Below are 23,675 nucleotides of genomic sequence, written 5' to 3'. Positions count from 1 at the left end.
AGAGTATTTATTCTGTGAGTGCCAAGAAAAGCAAATGTGTCATATGTCAAGAGGCACTCGCGGTTTTTAAAGAGTACAATATTATGAGGCATTTTGAAACTAAACATAATCAGTATGGAAGCATGGATATGGATCAGCGGCTGCTTAAAGTCAAAGAACTAAAAGACAAACTTCAGCTTCAGCAAGACATGTTTTCTCACATGAAAAGACGCAGGGTGTCTGGTATGAGTTAAAATTGCCTAATTTCTTATGTTTGGCATGTACTGTAAACCCACATAAAATACCATTTGTTGCCATGTGGTAGTTATATCTATCATTTGTTGAACAAACAGTTTTCTGAAATTGAAATTGTTTCTAAATGACTGTTTTAAGCTACTGTTGTAAAGTACTGTTTTAAAGTACAGTATTTTCTGCACTATAAGGCGCACCTAAGAGCCTTAAATTTTCTCAAAAATCGGCCGTACGCCTAATAATCCGGTGCGCCTTATGTGTGCACCGAGTTCCAAAAATCTGTAAAAATGTTGTTGTGCGACTTTGGTAAGCGCTCTGCTTGATTGACTGTCGGACCATTTCCCGCTGCCACAGGGACGTAATACATACACTACGTACGCTGGCAGCGATAAACCATTACGTAATACGTACAGTACGTACGCTTACCTTATGCCTTATGGTGCGGAAAATACTGTAGGCTACTGTTTTAAAGTACCGTTAAGGTACTGTTTTACTGTCTTAAAGTAGGATACTGAAGTACTGTTTTATGCAGTTATGCTGATCAGAGACATTATTTCTTGTTTTGATGAAGCCTGTGCTGTGACACAGATGTTGTCTAAATGTGTTCCAAATCTAAATTAGATTTAAAACCTTTTTTAATCTATGAGGTTTAATGAACGTTGAGTTTTTTAATACAGGCACTAATACACTATTTCTTTAAAAAATAAAAAATCCTCTAAATCCTCTGAAATGCCTTCCATTTATCGGCTTTTGTCTGACAGAATGCGTTTATGACAGTTGTTCATGCTAATCGCTAAGTTATATACTGTATATAGTTTGCAGATAACAAATAACAAAGTTGTTTTGACTTGATTAACACTAAAAGATCAAATTTGTGGCTTCTAGGGCAAGGAGCTCTACCTTTAGAAGATCTCTGGGTGATTGTTTTGCCACTTGAAACACTGTATTTCCTTGCTTGGCTCACATTGCAAATCTACAATTCATGTACTGTACGTTATGCAATTGTTCATTGCTTTTATAGATATTTTTAATCAACATTCCACTGCCATTTCAATTCCATAGTAATTTCATTAGCTCATATTAAAAGGCATGAAATATGACCCTAGCACAGTCATGATTTAAAAAAAAATCTATTCCCAAATCACAGGAATCCTAAGAAAACATTATTTTATTCTACATGATAATATCCACTTTATATGACTCAGGGCTGAGATTCAAAGACTGGTAAATTTAATTCTGTTAATAAATAGAGACTCTAATAAATTCCAAATTTTTCACTATGGTTTGTTTGTCTGTCAGTGATCTTGTGATCTCTTGTGTTGTTTTAAACAGAAAAAAAACATGAAACTGAGTCAAGAACAGGACCTGAGGTAAGATTTAAAAAAAACATTATTTGTTTATAATGTTGTTTCTATGTTTTTTTATTCAAGTCGAACAACTAGTTTTCCTGCTTTGTGCAAAAAAGCAGGAAAACCATCGCTTCTCTGATACTCTTCTTTTTACTCCTGTCTGTATCATGAAGTACTATGACCTTTCTTTTGATTCACTTCTCCTGCCAGACGATAGACAAGAGTAGATGTTGCCTCTGTTTAGCTCATTAGCGATAAGTATACATTTCAACGTTCAGCTTTTTATTCTGAATATATTTATTCTTGTAAATCTGCTTTGAGACAAAATTTCCATTGTTTAAACTGACTTGAATAAACAAGACTTTTATACTTAAACCTTTACGTACAAACACAACAAAACATTTTAGTTGTGAATCATGTTCAGTATTTACCAGAAAAAATAAACAAGAAGAACAGGAAAGTTCCAACCCCAACATGTCAGATAATAAACATTTTATACATTTTGACTGGACATAAAACACTACTGCAAAATACATTCCAAGCATTCATTCTACTGTAGGCATTGTTATATTTCCTTTCAATGGTTCTCTCGCACAATCAGACTTCCTGCAGGTTCTCGCGTATTGCTCCATGGATTTTCACGAGTATCGTAACGTAGTTATAGGCTTATGAGTGAAAAAAATTCCCACTGTTTGTTACTACAGCTTTTATCTTATTAGCCACTTGAGCCAACAAATCAAATCACTTAATGTTCTGTGCATTTTTCTGCTCATAAAGATCTGAATTTTTATATAGCTTTACACCGATTGGCAAATGCACTCGTCCAGAGTTCCTCTTTATGAAAACCACCACTTGTAGAGGTCTTTTGCAGCTCTATAGTCTTTGTACCTTCCAATATATTCACAGGCATGACAGATGTATATGATGAACTCTTGATAAGGAAAGATTAGATGGGGTGTCGCTGTTACGTGTTTTCTCCAGTCAAAATAGCGCTTGTACGCTTCATCGTCTTTGTCCAGCTGAAGCAGATATTTAGCCAGTGATGCAGCATCAGGGAAGTCGCTGATGTGAATGAAGGCATTACTCGGTGTAAACTGATCATAATTTTCTCTCGGTGGCCCCAAGACAACCGGAACTGTCCCAGCTGAAAGAGGACCATTTATTTTCTCCGTGATGTAGTCTATGTGGATGGAGTTCTCAAAAGAGAGGTAGAACTTACAGCTAGCCATCGTGGAGTAGTAGTCTTCATCTTTCAAGCGTTTGCCAACCATTCCTCCAAAAATAGTCACATTGATGTGGTTCTTTAACTCATTGTAGTACTTCATCCTGGTCCCTACTCCAGTACTGGTGGCCATGTTGGACACGAACCAACACAGGAGCTTGTCCTTCTTTGGGATCACAAAGTCATTGTTTGGCTTCTTGCTGACCATGAGGTCATACCTCACAGAAATGTCGGCATCCTGTCTGTAGCTCAGTGTGAGGTTGAAAAGCTTCTCCAAACCAGGAATCCTCGCCGTATTGGTCGGCGATTCGACGTGAAGCCAGATCCATTTTTGAAACGGAGGCCGAGGAGACGGCGGAAGGTTGGACAGGTCCCATTTGATACCTTTGTGGAAAACGAGGACTGCGTCTGATTGGTTATAAAGGTTTCTGTCATCGGTCAATTGGCAGCCGTCAATGTTGTACATGGTTTTACAGTCTTTAAAGTCCCACCGCTTGTCCATAGGCCACATCCACAGCAGCAGGATGGGTTTTTCCTCCTGTTGACCTGGAGTGGTAACGGGATTAAGGGTGTTTACATTATTGTAAGATCGATGATAAGGAATGGTTTTCGGTGCACATGTAAATGAGGAATACTGAACAAACACCAAGCAAGAGAAGAGTCCCGCAAGCCAGCAAGTGACTATCAGGCAAAACTGTTGTAATTTTGATGTAGATATCATCATCATCCCAGACCACTGAAAAGAAAAACAGACAGAATAAAAGAACATGGTTACTTTCTAATTTCTTGAGCATACAGTAGGATTTTCAAGAGTCAGAATTGAGGAACCAGAAGAAAAGGATACAAACCTGGTTGTAGAAGTGTACCAAGTTTCAAGGGAAGAGATAATGGTGCACCAGTGGTCTGATGGATGGATGTTCCAATACTTTTCTAGGTCTTTGAAATGAAAAGACATTCCAGACTTAATATCTCACTAAAATAGATGCACTTTTGATCTATATGAACTTTCTGAAAAAGATTTGTAGGTTATCCAATTATGGCATTGTGTGTGTCAATGAATAGAAGTGGGCATGTTGAAAAAATGTCACAATGTTGAGAAGAGTTGAACTTTATGTGTGTAGGACTTTTTTATCATATTTAGGAGTTGACAAAAGGAAAATCGACTGGCCATTTGCTTTCAGGTCTCTTGCTATTGTTTTATTATCGCCTCTATATAATAGAACAAAAAATTAAAGAAGAAATCGAAAACTCATCCAAAAAGGCAAATTCTAGCACAAAAATACGAAAAAGTTAAACAAACAAAAAAAACAAAAACAAAACTCTTTTATTATATATTCACACAAATCACAAGATAATGAATCAGAATTACAAAAGCGATGCAAATTGTAAGTTTTCTCTTCAGTCTACTTCATTTAGTTTTCTTTTTTTTTTTATTAATTTTCAAAAAAAGAATGTTTTTTTTTTAAATGTCTTTTAACACATGGCTCAGGAAATACTTCATAGTACTTAGTTGTATTATTACAAATAGTTTTCATGTCAAGCTGTACAATAACTGTACTTATACTATATACAATAACTGATTCCTGTGGGTAAAGGTAAAGTGTGACTTAAACGTGTTGCATCATACAGCTTTGTGCTGTAGAAATGTACACAATGATCTACTACATAAACCAGATACTGTAGCTAACAGTAAACCTCAAAATCTAACAGCTCAGATAACTTGTAATATCAAATAAGAGGTGTCAAATAAAAGGTATTTATTTATCTGATTTTACATTAAAAAAATATTTCTACATGATTCAACAACACAACACAAAACAACACAACCGACTCAGTTTATTTAGAAATGATCTAATAATTCACAGTTTAAACTCATTAGAAACAAATAAACAGTGTTTAGCTAAAACGTTGGCTTTTGTGGGGGGAAAAGTGATTTAAAATATTTTCTTAGAATCTTAAACCTTGAAATTATTCTGACACCAATTTAAAGTGTTTTTCTCTTCAATGGAAAATTTGTTCAGGTAAAACAACACACTAGTGTTAACAAGCGAAAATGTCAGTTTCTTAGAATCGGGACAACTTTTAAATTGTGAATATAGCAGTAGATGTAAACTGTACTATTGCATGAATAGTGTAATCAGGGTTGTGAAAATTCCTTACATCAAGACAATCCTTATTCCTTATCCTTTAAGTACATAAATATGTTATCTAAATATTTCCAGTTATGTAAATATATATGGTTTTTGATTACTATACCTTAGTCGATGGTAGCTCTATGAAGTTCAGGAGGTTTCTGATTTCAGGCCTTCTGCAACTCTTCAGCATTCTAGAACTGTCTGTTAATGACTGAGTACATCAGCTAATAATCATCTGCTAGAAGACAAAAACTCGTCACCCCACCCTATGTGATGTCAATAGCTACACCTATTGCAGCCTCTTGGGCCCTGCCTATCCCCTAAAGGTAAGGTAAGGTAAACTTTTATTGTCCCCAGTCGGGAAATTTGTTTTGGGCCATCACCCATGCTGCAGCCATACAGTACACACATTAGACAAATACAATTAGCAAAATACACAGAATATAGAATACATAAAGACAAAGACATGAAAGACAAGCATCGTTATGGTATCGCAAATATCACTGAGCCTGTCAGCTTTGTCAGTTATTCTGGGTTCTGTGTAAATGCATCTATGACTGAGATGTAAATCTAGATTCAGGAAGCATCGAAGCTTCATACTTCTTCAACGGCAGTAACTTCCTGATCTGTATTAAACACTATTTACGTTTCCCTGTGCAACCGTGCCCATACACGCTGGTTCTCTGAATCTGTCCTGTATGAAAATGTATGAAATGACATGACAAAAACTTGTAGGCTGCCAAGAGTTTCTAAAGCAGTAAGAAAAGAATATCTAACAAGATCGTTCTGCATGTGAAAACAATCTCTCCTGTCCTGTGGGGTGGGTCTAATGCAAAACTATCAGGTTTCTGCTTTTAAGCTGGAGATGAAAAGGAATTTCACCCTCCAGTATGACAGTGACCGCAAACATACATTTGAATCAACAAACGAACATCTTAACAAAAAGAAGCTTCAACTAAACATCTGTAAGATGACCTGAGGTAATTAATGTCAATAATATAAAAAAGGTTTGACCATGAGATTAAGTGATACACACTGCCTCCAGAAGTAAATAGAGAGTGCTTTGAGTTTGTTAATGCAAGATCCAGTTTGTCTTGGTACAAAAAAGGTTTGGCCAAGAATGTCATTAAATAGACCTACAAGAAAGTGACAAAAGTTTCCAGTTCTTTACAAATAATTTTAATGTAATAAAAAAAAGTATCTAGAATCTAGTTTCAAAATAAGTTGTAGAGATCATAAGAGAGTACTACAAAATGTTACTAGAATGTACTGATGTGCAACAATAGCGTCTTTTCAGTCTGTGGTCAAAGATCACCAATGCTTACAGAGACAAACTGCCCTGCATACAGGAATAATGAATTCTGGGTCTTTTCACAACAGGGCTGTTATTTTTTATTTATTTTTTTTTTTGTTATAACTGCACCGGGGAAAGAGATTCATGGTATTGTCAAGACTGCGTTGTAGACATTGACTAATAGTATTGTCAAGACTGATGTGGGAAAATGGACTAATGGTATTGCCAACACTGGACAAGGCAATAAACACATGGTATTGACAAGGATTGCACCTAGACAATGGACTCAGAGTTTTTTTTATGTTTTTACTAAAACTGGGATGAGAGAATGGACTCAATGCATTGAACTGGAGAAATCTATGGACTCTATGGAATGAGGAAATAATTAATTGAGGTTGTGACAGTTGACTTGTGGTTAGACTTGTTCTGTCAAACCTGTCCTGGTGAAATGAAAGTTTGGACTTGACTAGAACAGTCAGTTGTCTCTTGGGTGGTAAGCAAAGTTATCAAAAATATGGACAGATTTGTATTTCCAGACAGGAATCTGGGTATACCAACATGTTCCTTCCACGGTAAATTTGTCCTGTTATAAACATGAGCATTTTTTTGTTGAATTAAACTTTGTGGAATTCCATTCTTGTGAATATGTTATTCAACAGCTGTGATCAGCTGTTAATCTCCGCTCGTCTTTCTCTCCCCATTGGGTTTCCATACTTAAAAAGATGGTTCACCAAATTAGCTGCCAGGAGTGATTGGTGGTTTTGGCAGCATGTGACATGGCTAAACAAAGCAAGAACACTTCGATAGCATCCTCATAGTCTAGTTGGAGACATCATAGTACCTCTGGAGACCACAGTCAATGTATATTTCAGACATTGTCTATGTAAAGCTATGTAAAGGAAGTGAGAGACCCAAGTTATGTCTGTTCATTTAAATTTCACTAAACTATTGTATAACAACGCAACTTTCAATAACATGTTTAAAAGCCCACTTCGAGTTTTGAATGAGGAAATAATTCATAGAGAAAATTCCGAAAATTCGAAGGAAGCAAAATTAGCATGTTCTGCTGTTGTGTTGTGTTTACATTGCCCTAGCTCATGGCTGTGTAATTTTACAGTCTAGTACTATTGCGACTGACAACCACAGATAATGTTCTCCACCATGGTTTACTCGTGACATGAAAATCAATCCTGACATTCATGCTGATTTAGATGCTTTAAAGATGGATTAAAACTTGGCTCGGTCTTAACCATGTCCCCGGAGAACAAAATAAAGCTTTCATTGGTGATGACACAATGAATGCTCCACAGTCCAAAAAGCCAAAATCAATATCCTTCCATTTTCCATAAGCTTTGGCTATTTATACAATGGTCAATCCTGTCATGGTTGATCCTGTCATGGAGCATGGAATAATAATTTAATTTAATTTGAAATTTTTTTATTTAGGTAAAAGAGGAAAGCAGGTACAAAGGGTCCCACTATTAACCCATCTTAAAACTATTGTGCATTTCCATTTCCATATATGTAGATCAGGGGTATTCAATTAAAATTCAAATTTCTATATAATTTATTGTTAAATTTCAAGTGTTTTCAAAGTCTGAACTTGTATGGCACTTGAATGGAAAACAATCTTGTAGTTGTCTTTTGTACATGTCAAGTAACAGACAACAGACACTGAATTTCTTCTGAATAAAATAAATAAAAAGTGCAAACACAACTTTGAGCAGCCTGAACTTAGGGCCTATATTTCAAGTAATGTAAAATATTCAGAATCTTCTGAATAAAATAAAAGTGGCTTTTAATCAAAATACTTTTGAGCTGTCCCCTTTTTTAAACATTAACTACATTAATAACCTTAGGCAAAAGAACATTTCAAGTAAAATAGAACAGGGCAGAATTTACTGAATAAAAGTGCAGAGCTTTGAGCAGCTCCCTTTTTCCTCTCTCCTATCCACCTCTCCTTACTCCCTTTCCATCTTACGTTCCTAGTGAGAGAAATGGGCATGTAACTGTCCTGCAAGCAGTTTGAATCTTAATTGTCCTGCCAGCGTAATTAGGTGCATTACTGCCACCTTCTGCTCCGGAGTATGGAACAGAAACAATCTGTTTTTGGCTTGGCTTTTGATGACACCCCTGTCATAATAATTAGATTAACTGCGCATGAACGAAAGATTTATCTTTTTATTAATATCAAAGAGCGTATATAATCTTATAATATTAGATTATAATAAGGAGATGCTTAATATGATATTAGAATTTTAACGGGTCCGGGCAGACCCGTCACTCGGTCCGGATCCGGACCGCGGTCCGCCATTTGGTGATGCCCGATGTAGATGATTGTGTATTCTTACATATTCTTACATATGACAGTGTTACGTTTCAGACATTATGAAACAGATGGTTGTGAAGACACACTGTATAGAAAATAGAGCACATCTCTTTAAATACAGTCGTACCAGTGACATTCTCAGGGTTTGGTCAGAGAAGTAATTACTTAGGGAGAATTGGAAGTAATTAATTAGGGAGACCTTTTTTAAAAGAACTCGCACACAAATAACTTCACTATGCAATATTAGCCATAATTTTAATTTGTTTTAATTGGTTTTATATTATCTTTCACATTTAGAAACGTATATTATTAATTATAATAATAGTAGCAGTAATGACTAGCAATCTATTATGTTATAAATAATTATGTATTAAAAATGAGCCGTTCATAACAATAATAATAATAATAATAATAACTAGATTTGTAAAGTTCGTCACGACAAACTTTGATGTTGGCTTTGACGGTGCAAGTATTCGCAAAGGCCGGTGCATTTTGGAGGCTAGTGGACAGAAAGATTGTGAAAGCTACTGGACCGCTAGGGTGCCAATACTTTTGGAGGTGAGCGGACAGGAGCATGTCACGTGATCCGAATACCTGTGAGGTAGTTCCCCTCATTGTGCTGTGTTTTGATATGTCACATTTCCATGTTGTGCAAATTTTAAATTTTCACGTGATGTCACTTGACGTGACCAGAATACCCGTGGGGCAGTTCCCCTCATTGTGCTGAGTGTTTTGATATGTTACATGTCCATGTTGTGCAAATTTTTGATTTCGCTGGTTTTGGGGGCGGGGCTACATGTGACGTCACGTGACATGACCAGAATACCCATGGGGCAGTTCCCCTCATTGTGCTGTGTTTTGATATGTCACATGTCCATGTTGTGCAAATTTTTAAAAACTCCGCCCGGAGTAAGGTCCTAAAGAACCTGTCCGAGTTCGGTGTAAATCACTCGAAAACTTGCCGAATTATAAACCTCAAAAGTTTATAATGGAAGTCTATGGGAAAAAAGGCCATTTTGAGCTTCCGTACCGGGAATGCCGGAATTCCGATCGCTTAGAAAAATAGAAGCTACTTCAGACCAGGGTCTACGACATATCCAAATTTGGTGCATGTGGCTCGAACGCCCTAGGCCGCATTTTTTAAAATAAATTTTTGTCTAATAATAATAATAATAATAATAATAATAATAATAATAATAATAATAATAATAATAATAAGCTTATAACGGAAATCAGAATGTTGGCTTCTACAAAGCCAACATAATAATAATAATAATAATAATAATAATAATAATAATAATAATAATAATAATAATAGAAAGTAAATAAAAATGTTATTTTGGCTGTCTAGGACATTAGTTAGTTAGTAATGTAGTATCTACATTACTACAAATATGCAATAACATATGATTCTCCTGGTTCAGTTTTATATTTCCATATTATATAGCAGACATTTATTATTATTATTATTATTATTATTATTATTATTATTATTATTATTATTATTATTATTATATCCAGACATACATTTATCTCATTTAATACAATGAACTTGTTCAAGAGAAAAGAAAAAATAATAATGTGATCAAGTCAATGTGTCCATAAAAAACTCCAGTGCATTCTCAAAGAACTTCAGTACTGTATAAGCAGCTCTTATGAAACTATAGATGCTTTATTTTAAGAGCTGTCACACCAAATCCTGACTTGGTTTAGTGTATTACTGTTTACTTCTGTCTATAGTATTTTTAAAATAGACTTTATAGTATATTTATTCATTATTATTAAATGGTTTAATGTTTGTTTGGTTCTGACTTTCAGGATGGATGCTTTTATTTGAGGGTATAATGTATATAGTTATATGGTCAGGCGTAAATTGTGTCGTCAACGAGGACGGAATCAAGGATTCAGCTCTTAATGGAGAAAAACAGGATGTAAGTATGATCATATTTAATCAAACATTTGTCATTTTAGGTTTTTTCTATCATGCTTGTTCCAGCAGCTCCTATAGCTACTGATGGCTTGGATAAAACGCGCATGCTTTACTCACACCAAAAGACCTTTGTAGTAGACTTGACTAATTTATTGAACATAATGCAAACATATATTTAAAAACTTTGAAGAAAGAAAGTTGATATCCAGTGTGTTGCTCTTATAGTTTCTGCGTGGTAAAAATAAACTGTACGTGTTCCCCTTTCACCAAGCCAACTTCCTCTACCTGTAAGAAACACCTGTTTTTAACCGCTCTGTGCACACACTGCTCCCACCTGGTGACAGCCCAAAATGCATTTACAACATTGGCTCTCATTGACTGTATGTGTTGATGATTCATTTCCAAATTTTGCTTCTAAATTCCTAGTTAAAAAGGTATAAAGACTAAGATAAAAATCAGTTCAAGTATGATTTAAATTCAAATTTAATTCTAAAAAATTCTAAACAATTATTCATTAGTCTAAGAAATATTTTATAGATTTCTTTTGTATACAATATGTGAAAATTATACTTAAATCAGTTATGAAATAATGAACTCCGCATATTTTATAGTCAGTCATTTCCACAGTCATTATTCTTTGCTAATCTTCACTGTAAAATTACAGCAAAATTCTTAAATTTCCATCCATCCATCCATCCATCCATCTTCTACCGCTTATCCAGGGCCGGGTCGCGAGGGCAGCAGTCTAAGCATGGACGCCCATACTTCCCTCTCCCCAGACACTTCCTCCAGCTCTTCCGGGGGAATACCGAGGCGTTCCCAGGCCAGCCGAGAGACATAGTCCCTCCAGCGTGTCCTAGGTCTTCTGGTTGGACATGCCCGGAACGCCTCCCCAGGGAAGCGTCCAGGAGGCATCCGAAACATATGTCCGAGCCACCTCAGCTGACTCCTCTCGATGTGGAGGAGCAGCGGCTCTACTCTGAGCTCCTCCCGAGTGACCGAGCTCCTCACCCTATCTCTAAGGGAGCCCAGCCACCCTGCGGAGGAAACTCATTTCGGCCGCCTGTATCCGGGATCGTGTCCTTTCGGTCATGACCCAAAGCTCTTGACCATAGGTGAGGGTAGGAACATAGATCGACTGGTAAATAGAGAGCTTTGCCTTGCAGCTCAGCTCTTTCTTCACCACAACAGACCGGTATATTGACCGCATCACTGCAGAAGATACACCGATCCGTCTTTCCATCTCCCACTCCATCCTTCCTTCACTCATGAACAAGACCCCAAGATACTTAAACTCCTCCTCTTAAGACAGGAGCTCTCCACCAACCTGAAGGGGGCAAGTCACCCTTTTCCGGCTGAGAACCATGGCCTCGGACTTGGAGGTGCTGATTCTCATCCCCGCCGCTTCACACTTGGCTGCAAACCGTCCCAGTGCACACTGAAGGTCCTGATTTGCGGATGCCAACAGGACAACATCATCTGCAAAAAGCTGCAACGAAATCCCATGGTCCCCATACCAGACTCCCTCCAGCCCCTGACTACGCCTAGAAATCCTGTCCATATAAATAATGAACAGTGACAAAGGGCCCCGTACCCCATACTCCCAGAGCACCCCCCACAGGTCACCAAGAGGGACTCAGTCGAATGCCTTCTCCAGGTGGGGCAAACTCCCATGAACCCTCCAGCAACCTGGAGAGGGTATAGAGATGGTGCAGTGTTCCACGACTGGGAAGAAACCCGCATGTTTCCTCCTGAATCTGAGGTTCGACTATCGGCCAAATTCTCCTCTCCAGTACCCTGGCATACACTTTTCCGGCGGGGCTGAGGAGTGTGATCCCCTGTATTCGGAACACACCCTCCGGTCCCCGTTCTTAGACAGAGGGACCACCACCCCAGTCTGCCAGTCCAGAGGCACTGTCCCCAGCCGCCACATGATGCTGCAGAGGCATGTCAACCAAGACAGCCCCACAACATCCACAGACTTGATGTACTCAGGGCAGAGCTCATCCACCCCCGGTGCCTTGCCACTGAGGAGCTTCTCAACTACCTCAGTGACCTCAGCTTGGGGGATCGACGAGTCTACAACTGAGCCCTCGGCCTCTGCTTCCTCAGTGGAAGACATGTCAGTGGGGTTGAGGAGAACCTCGAAGTACTTCCGGGTTTGCCAGAATTTCTTCGAGGCCGACCGATAGTCCTTCTCCATGGCCTCACCGAACTCCTCCCAGACCCGAGTTTTTGCCTCCACAACCACCCGGGCTGAAGCTCGCTTGGCCCTCCAGTACCTATCAGCTGCTTCTGGATATTTGGCTCTGATCCTATTGATCCATGTTCTGACAGCAACTTGTTTGTTCAAACATCCTAAATATTTACCTGCTGAGTCAAGAAATTTATAGAAACTTGTTTATTCTCTCTAATGTGCACATTTTATTATAATTAGCTTATTAATAAATATGTTTGTGTTCTGAACATGATGATCTACATCACATGTGTCAATTATAAGGCCCGCGGGCCAAACTTTTAATTAGGCCCAAACAAGAATAGAAGAAACAATATCAAGGTTAAAAAACTTGTCAAAACTCCGCGAATCACAAAAGTATCAGTGAGATGTTGAAAACATTTGTTTAAACAGTGCATACACTCAAACTTGACTGCACATCACATTTTTTACTTTATTTATACAGCTCTTAATTGTAATGCAAAGACCGGTCATCGGGACATAAGCTGTCATGTACAATAAAAGCGCCTGCGCAGCGACAGGAAATATAATTTAACACAAAAAGCCATCCAGACAGTGACTTGCGCTCAGGATTTATTTATTATTTTTTTTATAATTTTTTTTGAGCGGCATGTGGACGATTTTTTTAGACGCCCGCACTATTTTATTTCTTGATAACAGACCGCTGCTAACTATAACACACCGTTGCCATGAAAAACAGAGCGTTGGAATGGACACACAGGATTCTAACCGTAGAGACGGAGCGCACTATTTTCTTTAGCAGAAGCAATACAATTGTTCAGCAGTTTCGTGTTGCAGCCACAGGTGTATGAGAGCTGATGAAAAAGCAGAGACAATAGTAGACAAAAATGAAGAGAGATTTTAGCTTAGTTTTTAGTTTTTTCACGTGCCACTGCCTAAACTGAAACTCACTGGTCTTTTTTTTTTATTAGCGGATAAAGGTGTAGTGTATGAAATAGGCAAAGAGCTTTCAAAGAGAATGGGTTGTCATGTCACACATGCATTTATTTATTATTTATTTATTACATAAAATCGCAGCATTTTGCGTCATATAATCGCACAGGCCTGATATCGCGATTGCGATTGCGATATGATTATTCGTGCAGCACAAATAAGGTTTAATGAGCGTTGAGTTTGCAGATAACAAATAACAAATTTGTTTTGACTTGATTAACACTAAAATATCAAATTTGTGGCTTCTAGGGAAAGGAGCTCTACCTTTAGAAGGTCTCCGGGTATAACACTGTATTTCCTTGCTTGGCTCACATTGCAAATCTACAATTCATATACTGTACGTTATGCAATTGTTTATTGCTTTTATAGATATTTTTAATCAACATTCCACTGCCATTTCAATCCCATAGTAATTTCATTAGCTCATATTAAAAGGCATGAAATATGACCCTAGCACAGTCATGATTTTTAAAAAAAAATATATTCCCAAATCACAGGAATCCTAAGAAAACTTTATTTTATGCTACATGATAATATCCACTTTATAAGACTCAGTTTTCACTAGGGTTTGTTTGTCTGTCAGTGATCTTGTGATCTCTTGTGTTGTTTCAAACAGAAAAAAAAAACATGAAACTGAGACAAGAACAGGACCTGAGGTAAGATTTTAAAAAACATTATTTGTTTATAATGTTGTTTCTATGTTTTTTTATTCAATTCGAACGATTGGTTTTCCTGCTTTGTGTAAAAAAGCAGGAAAACAATCGCTTCTCTGATACTCTTCTTTTTACTCCCGTCTGTATCATGAAGTACTATGACCTTACTTTTGATTCACTTCTCCTGCCAGAAGATAGACAAGAGTAGATGTTGCCTCTGTCTAGCTCATTAGCGATAAGTATACATTTCAACGTTCAGCTTTTTATTCTGAATATTTTTATTCTTGTAAATCTGCTTTGAGACAAAATTTCCATTGTTTAAACTGACTTGAATAAACAAGACTTTTATACTTGAACCTTTACATACAAACACAACAAAATATTTTAGTTGTCAATCATGTTCAGTATTTACCAAAAAAAATAAACAAGAAGAACAGGAAAGTTCCAACCCCAACATTTCAGATAATAAACATTATTATACAGATGACTGGAAAAAAACACTACTGCAAAATACATTCCAAGCCTTCATTCTACTGTAGGCATTGTTATATTTCCTTTCGATGGTTCTCTCGCACAATCAGATGTCCTGCAGGTTCTCAGATTTTCAGGAGTATCGTATCGTAGTTACAGGGTTATACATCGTATCGTAGTTACAGGGTTAAAAATTTGCCACTGCTTGTTACTACAGCTTTTATCTTGGGTTAGCCACTTGAGCCGACAAATCAAATAAACCATATCCAAATCAAATCAATTAATGTGCATTTTTCTGCTGATAAAGATCTGATTTTTTTATATAGCTTTACACCGATTGGCAAATGCACTCGTCCAGAGTGACATATAAAAGTGCTTTGATGTTACTGTTAGCGAATACATCAATGCTGGTTCGTCAGCACACTCAAAGGATACCAGGAGTCTAAAACCATTTTTTCTTTCTTTTTTTTCAAACAATCAGGAAAAAATAGCATCTAATTAAAAAATTTCACGGAGAGGCCAGTCAGTCAGTCCGCTCTTCTGAGTTATTTTAAGTTATATTTCACCACCTTGGTGTAGACCGACTTTGTCTTATGAGAGATGTGATCATTTGTGCTGTGCTACAAATGGAAATCATCAGCATCCTCATGTTTAAAGTAATGCATAATTATTAAGTCATTATCTATGAATAATGATTCTTCTTTTCTTTTTTTACATTTAGAAAATACGAATAAATAAAAATGTCATCAAGTGCATTAAGTAAAAGTCTAAAAATTATTTTGGAAATAAAAAATGTAAAATGTAAAAAGCCTTGTTATGTGTAGGTTGTTTATAATTTTTTATAATTCTGTAATATGAAAAAAAATCAAATGTGCAATAGAAATTTTTATTTATGTTTTTACTCACCATCATATGTATTAATGAATAGCATTAGTTTAAACTGTGTTTTAAAAGCTAAAAAATATAGTCTATAATGAAGAATAATGTAATATTCTTTTCACTTAATGCACACAGTAATGACATTTATGTTTATATTAATGTGCTTGCTAAAGCACATTCTTATTCTCTTGCATACTTCTTCTTCTTCTTCTTCTTCTTCTTCTTCTTCTTCTTCTTCTTCTTCTTCTTCTCCCAGACACTTTTTCTGCGCGTAACTTGTCTCGCAGCTTTTGTCCTAGACCCGAAAAAGCGGCCAAAAAAAGTCCCGATGAACTAGAACGATGAGGGGAACAAGCACATGCAAGCAGATTCACATTTTCTTTAAGAAATGTATCGTTCTAGTTATTATTATTATTATTCCGGACACTTTTTCGGCGCGTAACTTGTCTTGCAGCTTTTGTCCTAGACCCATAAATGAGGTGTCAAATCGACCGGCTCATGGAGGAGAGGTTTGCTATGACTTTTAAAAGCGATCCGACCAACGATGTTCACACAACGGACGAAAAAGCGGCCGAAAAAACGGCCAAAAAAGTCCCATAGAAATGAATGCAACATACCTAAAATTCCTTTAAGCTCTCACACACGCAGCGTGCGCACAGCTCAGGCACGGCTTCTCTCTCTGCGTGCTCCTAGTCAATGTAGATGTAAAGGAGACTCTCAATACATGTAACTATCAACTCCACACTATCAATCCAATGATTCCAAAAGTATTGGCCCCCTGGTGACGGCACTCGACACCACGTGACGTCACGTGTAGCCCCGCCCCCAAAATTAGCGAAATCAAAAATTTAGCACAACATGGACATGTCATATATCAAAACACTCAGCACGATGAGTGGAACTGACGTCATGTGTAGCCCCGCCCCCAAAATGAGCGAAATCAAAAATTTAGCACAACATGGACATGTCATATATCAAAACACTCAGCACGATGAGGGGAACTGACGTCACGTGTAGCCCCAACCACTAAATAAGCAAAATAAAAAATTTAGCACAACATGGACATGTCATATATCAAAACACTTAGCCCAATGACGGGAACCGACGTCACGTGTAGCCCCGCCCCCAAAATTAGTGAAATAAAAAATTTAGCACAACATGGACATGTGACATATCAAAACACTCAGCACGATGAGGGGAACTTGCCACGTGCAAGCACATTTACATTTTCTTTAGGAAATGTACCATTCTAGTTTCTATTGTAATGCACTGTAATGAATAATCACTCGCTTGCTATCATGAGGATATACTTTATCAGGAATTATTTTGAGCATGCTAATGGGAATAAACCAGTTTATAAAGAAACCTAAGCCCAGTCCTTAAGATTTGGAGTGATAAAAAGTTTACAAGTTCCTCTTTATGAAAACCACCACTTGTAGAGGTCTTTTGCAGCTCTATAGTCTTTGTACCTTCCAATATATTCACAGGCATGACAGATGTAAATGATGAACTCTTGATAAGGAAAGATTAGATGCGGTGTCGCTGATACGTGTTTTCTCCAGTCAAAATAGCGCTTGTATGCTTGATCGTCTTTGTCCAGCTGAAGCAGATATTTAGCCAGTGATGCAGCATCAGGGAAGTCATTGATGTGAATGAAGGCATTACTCGGAGTAAACTGATCATAATTTTCTCTTGGTGGCCCCAAGACGACCGGAACTGTCCCAGCTGAAAGAGGACCATTTATTTTCTCCATGATGTAGTCTATGTGGATGGAGTTCTCAAAGGAGAGGTAGAACTTACAGCTAGCCATCGTGGAGTAGTAGTCTTCATCTTTCAAGCGTTTGCCAACCATTCCTCCAAAAATAGTTACATTGATGTGGTTCTTTAACTCGTTGTAGTACTTCAGCCTGGTCCCTACTCCAGTACTGGTGGCCATGTTGGACACGAACCAACACAGGAGCTTGTCCTTCTTTGGGATCACAAAGTCATTGTTTGGCTTCTTGTTGACCGTGAGGTCATACCTCACAGAAATGTCGGCATCCCGTCTGTAGCTCAGTGTGAGGTTGAAAAGCTTCTCCAAACCGGGAATCCTCACCGTGTTGGTCGGCGATTCGACGTGAAGCCAGATCCATTTTTGAAACGGAGGCCGAGGAGACGGCGGAAGGTTGGACAGGTCCCATTTGATACCTCTGTGGAAAACGAGGACTGCGTCTGATTGGTTATAAAGGTTTCTGTCATCAGTCAATTGGCAGCCGTCAATGTTGTACATGGCTTTACAGTCTTTAAAGTCCCACCGCTTTTCCAGAGGCCACATCCACAGCAGCAGGATGGGTTTTTCCTCCTGTTGACCTGGAGTTGTAACGGGATTAAGGGTGTTTACATTATTGTAAGATCGATAATAAGGAATGGGTTCCGGTGCACATATATGTGAGGAATACTGAATAAACACCAGGCAAGAGAAGAGTCCCACAAGCCAGCAAGTGACTATCAGGCAAAACTGTTGTAATTTTGATGTAGATATCATCATCCCAGACCACTGGAAAGAAAAACAGACAGAATAAAAGAACATGGGTACTTTCTAATTTCTTGGGCATAGGATCTTTCAAGAGTCAGAATTGAGGAACCAGAAGAAAAGGATACAAACCTGATTAGAAGTGTACCAAATTTCAAGGGAAGAGATAATGGTGCACCAATGGTCTGATGGATGGATGGATCCAAAACTTTTCTAGGTCTTTGAAATGAAAAGACATTCCAGACTTAATATCTCACTAAAATAGATGCACTTTTGATCTAGATGAACTTTCTGAAAAAGATTCGTAGGTTATCCAATTAAGGCATTGTGTGTGTCAATGAATAGAAGTTGGCATGTTGAGAAAATGTCACAATGTTGAGAAGAGTTGAACTTTATGTGTGTAGGACATTTTTTAGCATATTTAGGAGTTGACAAAAGGAAAATCGCCTGGCCATTTGCTTTCAGGTCTCTTGCTATTGTTTTATTATCGCCTCTATATAATAGAAAAAAAAATAAAAGAAGAAATCGAAAACTCATCCAAAAAGTCACATTGAAGCACAAAAATACGAAAAAGTTAAACAAACAAAAAAAAAACAAAAAAAAAACTCTTTTATTATATATTCACACAAATCACAAGATAATAAATCAGAATTACAAAAGCGATGAACATTGTAAATTTTCTCTTCAATTTACTTCATTTAGTTTTAATTATTATTATTTTTATTAATTTTTTTAAAAAAATGTTTTTTTTAAATGTCTTTTAACACATGGCTCAGGAAATACTTCATAGTACTTAGTTGTATTATTACAAATAGTTTTCATGTCAAGCTGTACAATAACTGTACTTTATTTATTTACACAGTATTTAACACAAATTAACTAATGTTACAGGTTCACAAAGAATGTTTGAGACAAGAAACGGATTCCTGCGGGTAAAGGTAAAGTGTGACTTAAATGTGTTGCATCACGCAGCTTTGTGCTGTAGAAATGTACACAATGATCTACTACATAAACCAAATACTGTAGCTAACAGTAAATCTCGAAATCTATCAGCTCAGATAACTTGTAACATCAAATAAGAGGTGTCAAATAAAAGGTATTAATTTATCTGATTTTACAATAAAAAAAATTTGATTTCCACATGATTCAACAACACAACACGAAACAACACAACCGACTCAGTTTATTTAGAAATGATCTAATAATTCAAAGTTTATTCTCATTAGAAACAAATAAACAGTGTTTAGCTAAAACTTTTGTGGGGAAAAGTGATTTAAAATATTTTCTTAGAATCTTAAACCTTGAAATTATTCGGACACCAATTTGAAGTGTTTTTCTCTTCAATGGAAAATTTTTTCAGCTAAAACAACACACTTGTGTTAACAAGCGAAAATGGCAGTTTCTTAGAATCGGGACAACTTTTAAGTTGTGAATATATCTGTAGCTGTAAACTGTACTATTGCATGAATAGTGTAATCAGGGTTGTGAAAATTCCTTACATCAAGACAATCCTTATTCCTTATCCTTTAAGTACATAAATATGTTATCTAAATATTTCCAGTTATGTAAATATATATGGTTTTTGATTACTATACCTTAGTCGATGGTAGCTCTATGAAGTTCAGGAGGTTTCTGATTTCTGGCCTTCTGCAACTCTTCAGCAATCTAGAAATGTCTGTTAAGGACTGAGTACATCAGGTAATAATCATCTGCTAGGAGACAAAAACTCGCCACCCCACACTATCTGATGTCAATAGCTACACCTATTGCAGGCTCTTGGGCCCTACCTATCCCCTAAATGTAAGGTAAGGTAAACATTTATTGTCCCCAGTCATGAAATTTGTTTTGGGCCATCACCCATGCTGCAGCCATACAGTACACACATTAGACAAATACAATTAACAAAATACACAGAATATAGAATACATAAAGACAAAGACATGAAAGACATGCATCGGTATTGCAAATATTACTGAGCCTGTCAGCTTTGTCAGTTATTCTGGGTTCTGTGTAAACTGTAAATTAAATTATTCTGACACCAATTTGAAGTGTTTTTCTCCTCATTGCAAATTTTTATCAGCTAAAACAACACAGATGACACACTTGTTAACAAGTGAAAATGTCAGTTTCTTAGAATCGGGACAACTTTTAAGTTGTGAATATAGCTGTAGCTGTAAACGGTTCAATACTATTACATGAATAGTATAATCAGGGTTGTGAAAATGCCTTTCATCAAGACAATCCTTTTTCCTTATCCTTTAAATGCATAAATACATTATCAAAATATTTCCAGTTAAGTAAATATATATGGCTTTTGGTTACTATACCTTAGTCGATGGTAGCTCTAGTGAAGTGAAGTGAAGTGAAGTGACATACGGCTAAGTATGGTGACCCATACTCAGAATTCATTCTCTGCATTTGACCCATCCAAAGTGCACACACACAGCAGTGAACACACACACCGTGAACACACACCCGGAGCAGTGGGCAGCCATTTATGCTGCGGCGCCCGGGGAGCAGTTGGGGGGGTTCGGTGCCTTGCTCAAGGGCACCTCAGTCGTGGCCGGCCCGACACTCGAACCCACAACCTTATGAAGTTCAGGAGGTTTCTGATTTCAGGCCTTCTGCAACTCTTCAGCAATCTAGAACTGTCTGTTAATGACTGAGTACATCATGTAATAATCATCTGCTAGAAGAAAAAAACTCGCCACCCCACCCTATCTGATGTCAATAGCTACACCTATTGCAGCCTCTTGGGCCCTGCCTATCCTCTAAATCAGTGGTCCCCGACCTTTTTTCGCCACGGACCGGTCAATGTTTGATCATTTTACCGTGGCCTGCTGGGGGTTGGGGGTGGCGGCTATACAATTAAATTCAAATTAATAATTTTAATTTAATTGTATTTAAACATGCCTTTTTAACTCACTACAACGCTAAATCTGTGAGAACCCTGAGCTTGTTTCTTTGAAACGAGACGGTTCCATCTGGGGTAATAGGAGACAATGACACCCGAAATGTGTTGCTTATGTCTAGTTTATTCCGTGGTTTTGTTTTGGTTGCTGTCACTGCAGAAAACTCCGCTTCACACAGATAGCATTTTGGAAATGACAATAGGGATTTAAGTGCTGTGCTGGCAATCTCAGGGTATTCCGCCATGACTTTAATCCAGAACACCGGCAGAGTTTCTAACTTTCTAACGACGTCTGTTTCGTACTCATTTTTGATAATTTGTGGTTTAAATTTGAGCAAACAGAATATACACATACACCAACCACTGTTAAACATGAAAAAGTACCGGTGAACTGAGAGAAGAGCGATACACACCTTCTCTCCACCAAAGCTACAACACCACTGCCGCTTGTAGCCGCTCCGCTCCAGACGTCACCTAAACCCGGGCCGATATCATGATATTTTGTGCATGCGCGGTAATGGTGCGGCTTTAAGTGACGTCTCTCAGCTCCCGGTTAACCTCTCGTCCATGGAAAGTCGCACAAACCCGAGAGAAATACACCACAGTTAATAAAATGGAAATAATTTAATGTTCCTTGGGCGGCCCGGTACCATTTGGTCCACGGACCGGTACCGGTCCGCGGCCCGGGGGTTAGGGACCACTGCTCTAAATGTAAGGTGAACTTTTATTGTCCCCAGTCGGGAAATTAGACAAATTAGACAAATACAATTAACAAAATACACAGAATATAGAATATATAAAGACAAAGACATGAAAGACAAGCATCGGTATTGCAAATATTACTGAGCCTGTCAGCTTTGTCAGTTATTCTGGGTTCTGTGTAAACTGTAAATGAAATTATTCTGACACCAAATTGAAGTGTTTTTCTCTTCAATGGGAAATTTGTTCAGCTAAAACAACACTTGTGTTAACAAGCGAAAATGTCAGTTTCTTAGAATCTGGCATTTTGTGATTACTGTATCTGTGTTATTCCTCTTTCAACAAAACGTTAAAGAAAAAATCAAGCTGGCGAAGGAACGATGTGTATAGCTGATACAACCTAGAAATACTGTGTATTCATTGTAGCTATAAATAGATAAATGCAGACTACAACAACATGCACAAAATGTAGAAAAGGACACCTTGGGTTTGTTTGGGCATCAAAGTGCTGACTTTATTCTTTTATTACAACAACAGAAAGAAAAAAAAATACAGAAGTTTGAACATACAACTATAACAGGTGCTTGTTATAGGGACACATTTTAAGTTATTAATATAGCTGTATCTGTAAACGGTTCAATACTATTACATGAAAAGTGTAATCAGGGTTGTGAAAATTCCTTACATCAAGACAATCCTTATTCCTTATCCTTTAAGTACATAAATATATTATCTAAATATTTCCAGTTATGTAAATATATATGGTTTTTGATTACTATACCGTCGTTGATGGTAGCTCTATGAAGTTCAGGAGGTTTCTGATTTCTGGGCTTCTGCAACTCTTCAGCATTATAGAACTGTCTGTTAATGACTGAGTACATCAGGTAATAATCATCTGCTAGAAAGACAAACAACTCGCCACCCCACCCTAACTGATTTCAATAGCTACACATATTGCAGCCTCTTGGGCCCATTAAACTGCAAATAAAAAAAAGCTTGACCCCTCCTATCCTCTAAAGGTAAGGTAAGGTAAACTTTTATTGTCCCCAGTAGGGAAATTTGTTTTGGGCCATCACCCATGCTGCAGTCATACAGTACATACATTAGACAAATATAATTAACAAAATACACAGAATATAGAATACATAAAGACAAAGACATGAAAGACAAAACTCTATTATCAAATTTGCTGATGATACTGTGGCTCTGGGCCTCATTTACAACAACAATGAGATCGCATACGTAGAGAGACTAACATCATGGTGGCAGGACAATTGTCTCTCTCTGAATGTGAGCAAAACTAAAGAGCTGATTATCAACTTCAGGAAGAGACAACAGCAGCCCTATACTCCTCTTATGATCAGCGGGACCCCTGTGGAGAGGATGAGCAGCTTCAAGTACCTCGGTATAAATATCTCTGAGGACCTGACTTGGACTACCCACATTCAAACACAGGTTAATAAAGCCAGGCAAAGACTGTACCATCTGCAACAGCTGAGAAAATTCAGGGTCTCATCAGCAATCCTGAAAACTTTCTATTCAGGGGCCATAGAAAGTTTATTGTCTCAGTGTATCTCGGTGTGGTATGGGAACAGCTCCAGTCAAGACTGCAAAGCCCTGCAGAGAGTTGTGCACTTAGCTGAGCACATCACAGGGTCTGCTCTCCCCTCTCTGCAGGATATCTACCTCAAATGCTGCAAAAACAGAGCTGTAAAAATCATCAAGGACTCAGTCCACCCCATATTTGAAGCTGCTGGTGCCTCTGGAGTCCCAGAGACATCAAGGTATAGAGTCCTCCAGAGACTTGCAACTGTGCATAAACCTTCTATTCGGCCACCACTAACCAATGATCACAAGCAGAAATGTCTGC

The 23,675-nt window shown here is 37.6% G+C and overlaps 2 protein-coding genes across 2 annotated transcripts; both read right to left on the bottom strand.

Annotated features, from left to right (window-relative positions):
* Positions 1 to 1,439: 1,439 nt before the first annotated feature.
* Positions 1,440 to 5,127, bottom strand: LOC113657005 (4-galactosyl-N-acetylglucosaminide 3-alpha-L-fucosyltransferase 9-like). Its single transcript, XM_047812073.1, has 4 exons — positions 5,059 to 5,127; positions 3,651 to 3,732; positions 3,449 to 3,538; positions 1,440 to 3,348 (listed from the first exon to the last, which is right to left on the bottom strand). The coding sequence occupies exons 1-4, from the start codon at positions 5,125 to 5,127 to the stop codon at positions 2,417 to 2,419; spliced, it is 1,173 nt and encodes a 390-aa protein (XP_047668029.1). The 3' UTR covers positions 1,440 to 2,416.
* A 9,735-nt stretch (positions 5,128 to 14,862) lies between these two features.
* Positions 14,863 to 18,216, bottom strand: LOC113656726 (4-galactosyl-N-acetylglucosaminide 3-alpha-L-fucosyltransferase 9-like). Its single transcript, XM_027168108.2, has 2 exons — positions 17,093 to 18,216; positions 14,863 to 15,163 (listed from the first exon to the last, which is right to left on the bottom strand). The coding sequence occupies exon 1, from the start codon at positions 18,208 to 18,210 to the stop codon at positions 17,101 to 17,103; it is 1,110 nt and encodes a 369-aa protein (XP_027023909.2). The 5' UTR covers positions 18,211 to 18,216; the 3' UTR covers positions 14,863 to 15,163; positions 17,093 to 17,100.
* Between the last annotated feature and the right edge of the window lie 5,459 nt (positions 18,217 to 23,675).

This window comes from Tachysurus fulvidraco, chromosome 4 (assembly GCF_022655615.1).
Source record: "Tachysurus fulvidraco isolate hzauxx_2018 chromosome 4, HZAU_PFXX_2.0, whole genome shotgun sequence".
Lineage (NCBI taxonomy): Eukaryota > Metazoa > Chordata > Actinopteri > Siluriformes > Bagridae > Tachysurus > Tachysurus fulvidraco.
The sequence above is the reverse complement of the archived record's forward strand: the minus strand, read 5'-3'. Positions and strand labels throughout refer to the sequence as shown.